This window comes from Cupressus sempervirens, chromosome 9, assembly GCF_028749045.1.
Source record: "Cupressus sempervirens isolate cs-2001-9-10 chromosome 9, ASM2874904v1, whole genome shotgun sequence".
Taxonomy (NCBI): Eukaryota; Viridiplantae; Streptophyta; class Pinopsida; order Cupressales; family Cupressaceae; genus Cupressus; species Cupressus sempervirens.
In genome coordinates this window covers 385,387,988-385,402,647 of record NC_143126.1, presented here as the reverse complement: position 1 = coordinate 385,402,647, position 14,660 = coordinate 385,387,988, and the positions used below count along the sequence as shown (strand labels likewise).

The window sequence follows — 14,660 nt, the reverse complement described above, 5'->3', positions numbered from 1 at the left end:
TTACACACAGCATATCCCGGCATGTAATTAAAAATTTTAATGCACCCCCTTAGGTGCAAACTAACAAAGATCTAGTTAAAAATACAACAAACGTGTATTTAGGGTTTCCTTGAATCCCCTAAAACTCTATAAGACTTGTGTAGATAGACTGCAAAACATGAATAAGAAGTGTCTTATATTGATTTGCTGAAAAACATTTACAAATGACTTATAAACCCAAAAATCTGAGCTTTTTCTTCAAAACTTGCACTAAAAGTCTTCAAAATGGAGCGAAGACTTTGACACAAAGTCTCCTTAAGTCTCCCAATATACCACCACAAAATTTGAAGTCTCCCGCACATCTCCAAAGGAAAAAGCATATTAAAAGCAATATATTTCATTTTAAAAAATTTGACAATAATTTTAGGCCTGACAAATTTGCGTTTGGACTATTTGACTCTATACAAAACAATACTAAATGAGTAAATGGCATTGCTATTAAACAGTAGACTATATGATATATCATATTTTGATTCAATGGCTTTAAATTTTTAATTTTCATACTTAAAACTTTCCATTGTTTCTTGTTTTCTAATTTCAAAGCTCCATGTCGTGATATTTCTTGCAAAATATTAAATTATATTAAAAAAGATGTAGTCTCCAAGTAATAATGTTTGGACTATTCTAAGTGGTTCTGAGGTTAAGCCTACTACAGCTCAGAATGTTGTTCAAGATTAAGAGAAAGAGAAAGCAAAGCCAAGATTCTCTTATGAATGTATGTAAAAGACTCCTTCATCCCTCAAATAAGGAATATTGCTACTTCTACTAATACTTGGAAAGCCTTGAAAGGTTTCTATGAGATTACATATACAAAGAGAATTTTATTTCTAAAGAGAAAATTACTTTCAAGTAAAATGGAAGCAAATGAAAGTACTAGTGATTATTTATCCATAATCAAGGATTTAAGCGATAAATTAGCTGACATTGGTGAATCACTTTCAAGTAGTGATTTAGTTATGGTTACATCGAATGGAATGGTGAATGCTTATCAAGTGTCAGCAGCATGTAATACAGAGCAAAAAACAAAGCAAATGAAGAACTCACTGTGAGTCTATTATTAACAGCATTAACCATACATATTTATACATAAATTGCAACCAACTACTCTCCTATATAACTGGAACAAACTCAACATTTGGTTGTGGCTAATTGACAGAAAACTTAGCCTGATTGACAACTAAGCCTTACTGACAACAAACTAGAACTGTGAACAGATCACCAATTCTTTACAGACTCCTATTCGAACTCAAACTGTGACTCAGTTGTTGATTTATTCTAACACTCCCCCTTAGGAAACAACTGAATTATGATGCACTGCTAACATATATCTACATATTACAAACTTTATTTTTCCAATGGCTTAGTGAATACATCAGCCATGTTTACATTTGTGTTGCAATATTGCAGCTCTGTTTCTTGAGACTGAACCTTTTGTCTTACAAAATGTTGTTGAGTTTAAATGTGCTTTGATCTTGCATGATGAACTGGATTGTTGGCCAGCTTGATTGTACTTTGATAGTCACACTTGATTGGAGTATGTTCTTGCTTTTGTCCCATGTCTTCAAGAACCCTCTTTAGCCAAATAGCTTCACAAGTAGGCACTGCACAATGCTTCAGTAGATGATAAAGAAACAATAGATTGCTTCTTGATGCTCCAAGAAACAACACTGGATCTACTGTTGAATGTGTAACCAGCTGTTGATTTACAATCATCTAGATCGCATGTCCGATCATAATCTAAATAACCTGTCAACTCAACATTCAAATGGTTAGTATATACAATACCAAAATCTATGGTACCCTGTAGATATCGTAGAACTCTTTTTGCAGCTTTCCAATGGGGCTCAAGAGGTTTAGCCATGAATTGACTAAGTATACTGACTGAATATGAAAGATTTGGCCTTGTAGTGGTCAAATAGTTCAAACTTCCCACCATCTGTCTATACAAAGTTCCACTGAATTCTGTTGCATCACTATTACTAGAAAGCTCTGTGTCTCCTATTTTTGAAAAATTGTCCTACCAATGCCAGAGACCTTGAAGTCTTCATTGTATAGAGGTGACTATGCTTTCAAGAAAAAGAAATATTTGTTCTAGCATACACATCAATTGCATAGACTCATATTGTGAATCGAGAAGTTCAACTACTAAGAAAAAATGGAAGGTAATTTCACAACTTACTTTGAAGGGCAAATGCCAAATAGATCATGTCATGTTAAATAATCAAATTCTTAATAGCCCCAGACATCACATCAAGATGATCTCTCATATATTTATATTTACAGTGTAAATACAGATTTGTGTTATTTTTTAGATTCAACAATAAATTGTGACCAAGGATAATTATCTAAGGTATCTCAAATTCATAAAAGACACTATTCTTTAAAACAGACTTATGATCTGGGTTATGGGCATGAAGCTAATTCTTCATTTGAAATGTAACTATAAATGAAACAAACCATTGGCTTTGAGTACTCTCTTTTGCCATTGACATGAAGACCTTGCCAAGATAAGAGTATTCATTCCTTCTGGTATGCCAAACGCTAAGAGGTAATCTCCTGTTGAAAAGAGTGCCATTTATAGAGTTTCTGATCAAAATGCAACCGCAGCTGTAATAGTTAAATACAGAGAGAAGAGGGCCAAATTGTGAAGTTTTACCAAATTCATGCAAACTAATATATAATCCTCACACTTTCTGCAGTAATCAAACCCAACTGGGAATCTGCCAGTAGATGAAACCCATTACAGAGATCCCCCATTAAACCGGGTTCATCCTGTTTCTCTGGGAATAAATCTTTGGATTTCTGTCATTTAAGTCTGCTAACGGGAATTGGAGTATGGAATGCAGAAAAATGGGGAGGATAGCTTCCATCATCCATTCCAAATTTAGTTAATCCAATGCATTCATAAATGGCTATGAGCTTCCCACATCCTCAAAAATTCATAATTGGATTTATCCATTTCTAACTGTCTGCAATCCTTTTTAATGACATTGTACACGGACACCAATCCATGCTGCAGCTGTAGAAAATGCCTCTCAGTGTAAAAATATTTAATTACTCCAACACATTCATAAACGGCTTTATCCATTTGTAACTGTCTGAAATTCATTTGTATGTACATGGACTCCAGTCCTTTCTGCAGCTGCAGAGAATGACTCTCAGCAAGTTCCAAAGTCATCGCAATTGAGGTTCTTATTAATTCAACAAATCCACTTATTTTGTACCCAATAGAAGATTTGCAGTGACCAAAGATGTTTTTACCACAATCTTCACTCAACCCCCAAGGCTTGATCTGGCATTGTTGTTGTTTGAAGTTGTAAATATAAATAAAGATGCTCAACTTGAAGGAACTGCTGATAAAGATGCTTCCAGTTTCAGAGCATCCAAATTGATGAGGAGTGTTTGTCGAGTCCAGATTTAAGGCAATAGAAAACATCATTCATTGTTCCCCACCTGGCTGCTTCAAAATATGTAACATCTTTTGTTCCCAATACAACTTGGCATCTATGCCAGATAAATAAATGGTAATGTCACTAATAATGAATAGTTCCATTTGATTACTCCCTCCAACCAAAGAAGCCCATTGTCTTCAAAGTAATGTCCTTAATTTTGGGACGACAATTATCAAAGTGACCCAATTTGGGACCTCAAGTAAATTTTAAAAACTTCAAAAAAACTTCACTCTCATTTCATTCATAATGGCTAGCCATAACATTACTTGAAGCTCCTGAATCCAACTTACTATTATGTAAAATCAGCCATTTATAAGAAAGTAAGTATAGCATCTGTCTCTCCACTAAATTGTTACCAAATAAATTTTGGGGTTTCCTCTATTGCAGTCTCTGCTGAATGCATAGTCTCTTTATATATATGGTTGGCCTCAGATGTACTGGCCCCAATATAACAAAACAATGGTCCCTGTGTTCTAGTATCCTTGCCAATCTACTGGGCTCAAAACCTAAGCCATATCACACACTGTAATTAAGCATTGGAGCGTTTGGTTGTATATGGTACAGATGTCCAGGTAAAAAGCGAGTTGATGTCTTCCCTCCTTACATGTATACTGCTTCATACATTTGAGATGTTTGTCCTTCGTTGCTCCTACATCAACCTTCTACTGTGCCGCTAACCAGTGACCCAACACTTGAGCGGTTGCAGGCATGAATATAATAGATGAGTTGGATAGCAAAGGAGAGGCTGCCGTTGATAAAACAGAATAAAATGTTAATAGCTGAGAAAAAGTCTCCCAAGACTCAGTTGAAACACACTGAGACAGATACTGATAATGCAATCTACAGGCAACACATACATCAACAAATGGGGAACCGTACAGGGATTCTGCAGAAGAAGAAATGTTTAATATTAATTGCACATGCATGAACCTGCAAGGAAGTCCACATTGTTTTTGAGCTGGTAAGCTTTTCTCCAGTTGCATGATGAACCAAATTCACAGATGCAAAATGATATTAACTCCCACTCTGGATAGATATTTTTATTTTAGCCTCAACATTAGACTAAAGATATTCATATAAGTACTGTTAAAGTCAGGTATCTATGTGGGAGTTTTCTATCACAAATTAAAATTAAGAAAGTTCATCCAGCTAGGTACCCAAATGAAGAACAGTAGAAAATTAAGGATGATGCTTGGCAAACTTGTGGGAGGTTTGCAATCACCTGAACAAGATCAAGGATTAGCAACCTATCATGATGGTACAAAGTAGGAATTCATCAATCTAGTTGATTGCATCCCATCTGCTAAGGCATCTGGTACCTGCATTTTTATGGTTTGTTGCAGGCATAGGAGACCAAAAACGCTTTTTCATACTGTTACAGTAGGGGTCTTAATGGTTTGGCAATAACTCAGTTATGGTATCTTCATAGTAGCAACTGCAAGTTAAATATTACCATAATTCTTTAAAAAACTCTCAGATGGTGAATGCCCAAAAGAAGTTACCTTACTTAATACCATTATGAATGTTATCTTTTACTTTCAGGCATAGAAGAAAAAAAGAACAAATAGTTTCATTATTTTTCTGACCTCAGGGTAAAATCTACGTTTAAATTGTGCAATGCAACTAGCTCTTCCAGAGTGTGTATTCAATCTTCCATGAATCTACAATATCACAGAAGCCATTCAATAAAGTTGTCAAAAAAGCAAAAATGCTATTCTAAATGCAACATCCTTGGAAAGAAAAACATTTTTCTTATTACAAGCATAACTATGAAAGCTTTGGTTAGCTGCTAACTATATAACATATAAAGTTGCTTCAAGCTAGAAACAAATTGTATTTAAGAAAAAGCATCACCACCATTAAAAATCATTTCAATAAAGAATGGCTAAATATATACTTGTAGCATATGGCATGAGAAAAGTATTCCTGAAGCATAAACTTTGTTGGCATTTTAATATGTCCTTTTTCACAACAACTCAATGAAAAGCATGTGAGGAAACCCTTTCCTTCAATTTGCAGGGAAAGGTCCCCAATCTAATTTACTAGTAAAAACTAAATTGATAATAATGCACACTGTAAATTATCTTCAACAAGTTTTACATGTAAACAAAATGTTTCAATACAATCTATATCTATTTATTTGATTTTATTAGCTGCAGGAGCACAAGACTTCAAAATTTCTTATCTCCCGATGAAGATTTCTGTTATGAAATAGGGTGCTCTCATATTCCTCATTTTAAGACAGAATTTTAATAATAATTAGATAATACAATGATATTAAATGAGTAATAATAATAAAGTTATATCAAAACTAATACTAAAATATAAAAATAGGAAATAATTATTATTTAATCCATATTATCAATGAAATAATATTTAGGATGATATTTTAAATAATTAAAAAATAATAAAATGTCAATGAATAAATAAAGAAATAAAATTAAATAAAAGAGACAATATGTAGATAGTATGTTAACTTTTGATAACAAATAATAATAAACACAAATAAGTAAGTAAACAATATAACATAAAATAATATAAATTAACTAAATCTAATGAAAGGTCAAGAGATCTTTAACAAATAGACATGACTCCTTAAAATTAAGATAGAAAAGGAAGGAGAGTTTATTTTAGAGGGTGGGAAAACGAAGAAAATGGAAGAAGGAAGTAATATGAAAAAAATAAGGAAGTGACTTTCTTAAAGGGTATCAATGATATTGAAAGGATGTGAACCTTTGAAAGGGTCATAATTATGAATAGTTGCAACTCTTCAAAACCACTGTGATTAAAGTATTGGGACTTTGGATTTTAGTTATTAAGTGTTGTGACCTTTTGAAAGGATTATAACTATGAAGTGTTGTGACTTTTCAAAGGATGTGTGTTATGAAAGGTTGTAAATCTTGGAAAAGAAGAAGCAAAAAATTATAATTTATCATTTCTATATAATTATAAAAGGAAGAATTTTAGAAAGTCAATATAGAGTTGAGATAATCTAGAAGGAATTCATTGAAGGGTCAACTTAGGGTAGAGCCACATGGACCAAGAAAAGAAGGTAAGAATGGTATGTTTATGGATTATATTTGTTTAATTATGTTTATGAATTTATTTATATTAATGAATCATACTTGTGGATAATATTGTGTTAGCTCATGGGGTTAACACCATGAAGATTAATGAGACTCAAACCATGGGGTATGCGAGATGTTAAGATCCCCATCTGACCACCATGGCCGAGAATCAATGGATAATCTCCATGTGCCATAATATTCTGATGATGTCAACATATGCATATGTGATTGGGCTTGGATAGAGGATGTCTCATCTAAGAAGAATCTTAAGGGTGTAACATTCCCATTATTAAATAAATCATTAATCAACAATTGTTAATGGGCCGATTGATTTAATTTATCTCAGACCCATTCTTGTTTTGTTTCTATAGTTTGTGTTGCCGTCAGCTATCTTTGTACGCCCTCGAAAAGTTTTCCCCAATAGGTATTTAAGCACAGCTTGTAGGTAGTCATTAGGTATGCATTTTGGATTATTTCTTTGTACTGCGAATTCCAGTTGGGATTCTTTGTTGTTTGCCATTTCGGAAGTGAAAGATCTTCTCTACTTGGCTATTCCGATTCCGGTAGGATTCGACCCTCACCCTATTCTGTTGTTGCATATAATACTTTGCTCAAATCTGGCAAATCGAGGCAACATCTCTCGTCAATTAGAAATTGAAGGTTATTTATGTTCCATTCTTGTTTAGCATTATCTGATATCTTTGGAATTAATAGTTTAAGTTACAAATCTCTATGTTTTTCTCCTTCCATACCCCTTCTGCTACATGCCATCCTACCTACTGTATGGCCTTTTTGGCATTTCATACCATACCTCCACTCTCCTCCTTCACTGACTATACGGCCCACCCCCTTCACTCTCGCTTTGTACAGACCTCACACCATCACCCACAATCTTTCCCAACACGGTACAGCCAACTGCAAGCCTCCTTTGTACGGCCCTTGTTCCTGCCCATCGTACATTCCACACATGTCCACCGTACTACCCCCAAAGACCACACGACCCTCAGTCAGCTATGTACGGCTGAATTGTTACCTCCTCTCCATTCAAAGACCGTACAGCCCCTTGTGTCACCGTACAACACCTCTACTTCATATGTCCTGTATCGTACGGCCTTCCCGTTGTCCGTACGTTTTCCTTTGACATCCACACACCATCCCAACCCAACCATATTGTCATCCAGATCACTGTACGTCTTCCATCTATTTGCCAAATTGTCTATAGAAAGATTATTTGAATCGAATATAGGAAATGGATCTTTACAGTGGTATCAGAGCTTTGATCCTACCAGCTTATGGACAGTGAATGAGAGTTTATAGCCGGAAGAGAAGAAGAACCCATTATGTGGATAGAATGGCTACCAAGCCAGAACCCACAGCTGCCGAACTTGTGGCACTACTAAGAGAACTTGCAAAGAATCAAGCACAAATCAATGACACTCAGCGACTCATGGAAGAGACTCAAGAAATTGGCAGACAATAAAATATCCGTAGAACAAAATGGTCATGGCGCGGATTCGCTGTCAGGTAAAACGAACCCTCATCCAACACGCTCTTGACCTTCCATGTCTTTTCTCCCACGGACAAAGAAACCACCAGGAGGGAAGCAGCCAAGCTTTGAAGAAATGCAAGAACAGCTGAAAGAAGACTGGAAGAATGCGAATTTCAAGGAAGATATATCCTACAAAGATTATGCAAATCTGAGAATGAGATATTCGGGAGGCAGAAACAGAGGATATTTTAATGATGATCTCAGGAGGAAGTTGAGTAAAGTAAATTTGTCTCCATTTGAGAAATCCAGATCTATATCCGCACAAGCGTGGGTAAAGAAGGTCGATCCTTACTTCTAGCTTAATGTTATGCCAAAAGAAGCAATCAAATTTGTGACATTGTACTTAGAGGGAGTTGTGCATGAATGGTGGCATTACGGCACCATCACACTGGAGCATGATCAAATAAATACTTCTGCGGAATTCACTGAGAGATTGATAGAGCGATTTGATGGTAAAGATCCGGAACTCAATTTCAAAGATTTGGCACAGCTGAGACAAACTGGATTAGTTGACCAGTACATTGCAGAATTTCAGAAACTCTTTGTTTTTGTCATAGACATTTCTGAAAGAAGACGGATAGTGCTCTTCATGGACAGACTAACAAAACCACTAAAAGGTTGGGTAAAGGGGTTCAGTCCTGCCACCCTGTCAAAGGCCACTAAAAAGGAATGGAGTATGGCATCATCATCGACATCATCCTCGCGAAGTTACTCACATTCCAAACTGTCGATGTTTCCAAGGGGCAAAGATAATAAACCTCTGCCCAAGAAGCCATCATTGGGCAAAGCCACTAGATAGGAGCTCTGAAGGAAGAAACTATGTTTCAATTGCAAGGGACCTTGGGAACTTGGCCACAAATGCCTCAAAAAATAAAAGATTCATTATATTGAGGTCATGTCTAATGATGAGGATGAACAAGAAGAAATACCTGCCGAAGACAACCAAAATCATGACAACACCAACATGGTTAGTTTGAACCGTACGAAAAGAATTGCAACTTTGGTACAGCACAAAGGAATTATTGCCCTAGCCGGTAGCCCGAGGTGCACAGTGTTTCATATATGAGGAACCCTTCAAGGACAAAGAGTTATGGTGATGCTCGATAGCGAAGCTACTCTGAACTTCATAAACTCCTCTCTGGTGAAACGAAGAGGTCTACCTACGAAGACGCACACAGGATTTCAGGACAAGGTTGTTGGAGGGATTCTCCTGCCCTACATACACCTTGTTCCTTAGCTAAGCACCACAATGGCGAATCACACGATGACCAAGGATTTCTTCATAGTGGACCTTGATGGTATGGAGGTTATTTTGGGCATACAGTTGATGGAGACACTGGATGAATACACTCAGCGCTTCAAATGGATGAATTTTACTTTTATTGTCCATGGAAAGAAGGTTGTTCTCTGCGGAATGGCAAATGAGGGTCCGAAGGAAGTTTTGGCACATCAGATGGAGGCAATTTTTCGACATGATGATGTTGCTTGGGTTGCACCTTTTTTTGTTTCAGCAGAACCTATAAAAGGGCAATGGACACCTCCCTAAGATGATGATCTCCAAAAGATTTTGAGTGACCACGATAAAGTTTTTATAGAAATTCATCCCGGCATACCACCGCATCAAGGGTTTGAACATACTATCTAGTTGAAAGCAGGAGCCAAGCCAGTCATAACCACACCATACTGCCATCCCAAGAAATTCAAAAATGAGATCGAAAAGATGATTCATGAACTGCTAGAGAAAGGATGAATCCACCCAAGTTCTAGCCCTTTCGCGTCATCAGTCGTATTGGTCAAAAAGGACAGGACAATGCGCATGTGTGGACTACCGCATGTTGAACAAAAAAACAATAAAGAATAGATATCCCATTCCAAGGATAGATGAGTTGCTGGATGAATTGCATAGCACAATCTATTTTTCAAAAATAGATCTTCGTTCCGAATACCATCAAATCCACATGAGGGAGGAAGACGCGGAAAAGATGGCCTTTCGTTGTCACTACGGGCATTATGAGTTCTTGGACATGCTGTTCGGATTAACGAATGCACCTGCTACGTTCCAATCATGCATGAATTGAATCTTCAACAAACAATTGCATAAGTACTTACTAGTATTTTTTGATGACATTCTTATCTACAGCAGGACATGGGAAGAGCACCTAAAACATCTAGATGAAATCATAAGGATCATGAAGGATCAGTCCTTGTTCGTCAAGCAATCCAAGTGTGAATTCGGTATGACAGAAATATTTTACTTGGGACATGTTGTCAATAAATATAGCAAGATAAAATGATTGGCAAGTCGAATGGTGGTGATCTCGTCGTTGAACCCATTGGGAAATCCTTCGCCAAGGTAATTTATAGGCATATGTTGTTGATCATGAGATCTTTTTGTTTGTCCATAAGCTTTTGTTATTTAGGAATAACTGATTGGGCACTCAAACCACTAGGTAGCTCGGATGGCCGAACTGATAAACATCCTGAGGAAGCTATTATAATATGTTAGAATGTGTGAGGGATGAGTATGGTTCAAGGTTGAGGCTTGCACAATCCAAAACAGTTTCTAAAATCTTGATAAAATCTTATCAAAATCCATGATGATGATTAAATAATTCCTATCAGTGAAATGTTCCCAGCATTTACTTTATGCAATTAAATTCCTCCTCTTATGAAATGGTAGAACTTGAACTAAAGGAAAACAAAATTGTGAACCATGATTCTTTCTAATGTTGATTAAACGACAAGATCATTTTGTGCTCCAGTATGGAGTAAATACAGTTGAATAATTGAAACTATTAATGCTTGTTTACAGATGTAAACTTTGACGAGATGGGCATGAAAGCCAAAGTCATAGAAATGGAAAAGATAAACTTCTAGATAATACAGATAAATGATGAGCCACTCGATAAGAATCTTATGAATTTTTTCAGATGCTTATGATCTTGATTAGATGCATGATGATCTTGCATAGTATATCATGTTTCTAACCTTTGACACACTGTTATACATGTATAATACGCATGATGTTGATTTTACATACTAAGCTGTTGTATTCTATCATGAGATGATTATTCTAATTAAATGTTATGAGACGGGCACGAAGACCGAAGTCACATAAATGGAAAAACATGGATTCACTAACCTAATTTAGGTGATCTGTAAGTTTGTAAGGATGATCTACCCATTAATAAGTGCTATATGCCAAAAGGTACATATAAGTGATTTAAATTACGATCAAGTTATGATCTAGAACTTCCTAGCTAAAGAATTCCAATTTTGAATACTCATCTTACTTTCAGTTTATTAAAACCTGAAAACTCTCTTAAATGAAGATATCCATATGGAATCGAACTAATGCTATGGTGAGTGTCTACATGAGTATGACAAGAATATGAAATGGAATCAACTCGATTGATGCTGAGATGACCACAAGTACAGTAAGGTGAACTTAGGTGAGTAAGTGTTTAATTTTATGTTACCATGCAAGTATCTTCTAGAAACTTTTAAGTAAAAATGGATCTTGAGTTCCAATTATGATTTTGATTTTGAAAAGAAATGATATCATGATGCTATACATATATATTTGGAATATTCTTTGAGTGTCTAATTTGCAGAGATCATCGAGGACGATGAAACACAAAGTGGAATGGTACGTTACATTCTAAATTTAAAACTCTCCTTTATAATGTTCGTTTCAATTTCAAGTTCATCGAGGACGATGAACCACAAGGGGAATGGTATGTTACATCCCAATTTTTGACCTAATTTAAAATATAGCCGTGGAGGTTCACATGAAGTTAGTTGACAGTTAATATAGTTATAATCCTATGAAATGGTAAGATGGTTAGTCGTTATAATTTCAAAATGAAGATAACAAGCTAGTTGATCATTTATTCATGGAATTGAGAAGAAGATTAACCATTATGATTATTTATGATTAAATAATTTATAATTTAATTACAAAGAATTTCCTTGCAGGAAACACATCGAAGGGGTGGAAGCATTGTCAGAAAAGAATTAGGTAGGAGCATCACCATCACTGGGCGAATGGGTTGAGAACCTAGCGACTTGAAATAGGATACATCTGTGGAACCTGCATGAGCTATTTAAATAAATAAATTGAGAAAATAATTGGGTTAAAATATAAAACATATCTCAAAGGATTTTGATTTATCTTTCATCATATTATTTATATATATATATATATATATATATATATATATATATATATATAATATAAAAAATGATTTGGCACCATTATAATTTTATAATTTAATAAAGTGATGTTTACATGTACATATAAGATTAAAATAATATTCGAATTATAATAACATTTGAATTATTATAATATTCGAACTATAATCTTCCAACTCTATTCTTTCCAATTTAATATTCTTTGCTTTTAAACGATAACACTTGGCATGATAAATCAATTTAATATTGGCAATTCGAAGTTTCTTATCATCTTTCCAATTCTCTTCCAACCTTTTTATGTTTCTTTTTCTGAATGATTTAATACTTAGAATTCGAATGGGCATATAATCTTTTTGAAACGGATGGAACCCGAGGAGTCTTGGCTAAGTTATTTACGAGCCATGATCGAATTAGGCAAATATACCTCCTTCCATCTCGTGTTCTCTTAAACCCATATGTCTACATTTCATATTGAGTTCTAAGCCGAATGTCCTTCCTTACTCATACCCGAATTCCTATTCTTCTTCCATTATTATTGCCAACGAATTGAAGTCCGAATTCAGTCTCCGGTTAGTGGGTGGACAAGAGGCCCAACTAGAGAAAAAGATACAACCAAGTCTCAAGTCACGATTTCTGATATTGTTTTTCTTTCTTTTTGTTTACCAAGATAAATTGACTGGATTGGATCTTCTAATTGCAAGATTGAAAACCATAGAATCAATGCAAAGAATGAATCGATCTTACTATGATCGATATCTATCACAGCCGATACATAATGACAAGTTGAGAATAGTTTAATTAGGATTTCCAAATCTTTTCTTTCTCCTTCTAATTCGAGTATCCACTCACAGTCAGCTAGGCCTGTTAAGTAGAGATCTAACCATAATACTAGTTGTTTGTAATCTGAGTTGTATAGGAGATCATTCACCAAATATTCCCAAGTTTATATCATTTATGAAATCCTTAGTAGTTGTAATGAATTGATAGATTATATGAAACCACATCATTGCACATCCTTTAATAAAATTTCCAAGCATATTTAGAACACTTGACACCGAGGAATTCACCTGGCAAAAAAGCCATAGCAATGGTGAAGAGGTGTAAAACCAAATCAGAATCATGCAGACACAAAGGAATTCACCCAGCAGAGAGGCCAATAAATAGTGAAGAGGTGTACACTAATCCTGCAAATAAAATCATGAAATCAGATTGGGAATAAATAATTAATAGCTCATGCATGTCCCAGCAATGGAATCTATTGTCAAGTCGAGTGGTGTAGATACCAGGGTTGTTCAGTAGATGACAGATGTTCCAAGACCTATTTCGGGTAGGGAGGCCCTTTCTCGTTAGAGATTGTGTGGGGAATAAATTAAGGTCTGAGGTTGGGTGGTTAAGCCCCTGACAATGTTTCACCTCTCTCCAAATTGTCGGACGAATATCAGACAAAGATAAGTTGTACATTATATTGTTTGTTCAAACAGGTAATTTCACTTTTATGATGTATATCCAAGAAGGTAAGATTAATTGAGTTATTTCATAGTTACAGTTATTTTACACCTAGATGCGAGAGATAGATTTATGGATTGTTTTTCCTTGGTATGAATATCAAATATGAGCATATTTCTAATCTTGAGTTATTGCCACAATTAAGTAATCAGAAGGAAAGGAATGATACAGTGGTATCTAAAGCCGTAATTGATTTAGTGGTAATTGGAACCCTAAATGATAAACTGGTATCCGAAGCCCTAATTGAATCGATGGTATCGAAAGCCCTAACTAAATCAATGATATTAGAAGCCCTAATTGATACAAAGGTAACAGAAGCCCTAAATGATCCAATGGTAATCGATGCCCAAATTGCTACAGTGGTATGTGATGCCCTAAATTTTATATAGTGGTAATTAATGGTATTTGTCATTTGATTTTGACATAGCGGTATTGGATAGAAGTCGATATATGATATTGTTATAGTAGTATTTGTGGACTAATCTGGATGATTGTAGAAACATCCCTGCAATGATTTCTCGATTCCAATTCCCTGGTATGTGGATTTAAATTTCTATAGTAAATTCCTTAATGGTGTTATAAGTTATTAGTTTAGAAATTTTGTTTAACTATTTTTAACAATAAATCTCTTTCACATGAACATGACTAATATAACTGTACTTCTTTATATTAGTTGTTAATTTAAGACCCAGGAAAACCGGATGTTACACTCGCTTACGAGCTGGAACTTCCAGAGGGGAGCCATATTCATAACGTCTTTCATGTTTCATGCTTGAAGAAGGTCATGGGGCATAACGTCACGATAGCCACAAACCTTCCACCGCTCAATGAAGAAGGAAAGCTCATATTGGA

General features: G+C 35.3%; 1 protein-coding gene and 1 long non-coding RNA gene across 4 annotated transcripts in view; both read right to left on the bottom strand.

The window, feature by feature from the left end:
* LOC149538878 (outer envelope pore protein 21, chloroplastic-like) overlaps nt 1-14,660 on the bottom strand; it is a 242,304-nt gene that overhangs the window by 165,492 nt on the left and 62,152 nt on the right. For 2 of the 3 annotated variants that reach the window (XM_089800253.1, XM_089800251.1), the window contains exon 2: nt 5,078-5,152. The exons of the other annotated variant lie outside the window; for it this stretch is intronic. In XM_089800253.1, the coding sequence (XP_089656379.1) occupies nt 5,078-5,152 (75 nt within the window). The remainder of the gene's footprint in view (nt 1-5,077; nt 5,153-14,660) is intronic. 3 annotated transcript variants of the gene reach the window in all.
* On the bottom strand, nt 1,072-5,069 carry LOC149538879 (uncharacterized). The gene is made up of 2 exons (XR_016356123.1): nt 4,349-5,069; nt 1,072-4,236 (listed from the first exon to the last, which is right to left on the bottom strand). It is a non-coding gene; the product is annotated as an uncharacterized LOC149538879 (long non-coding RNA).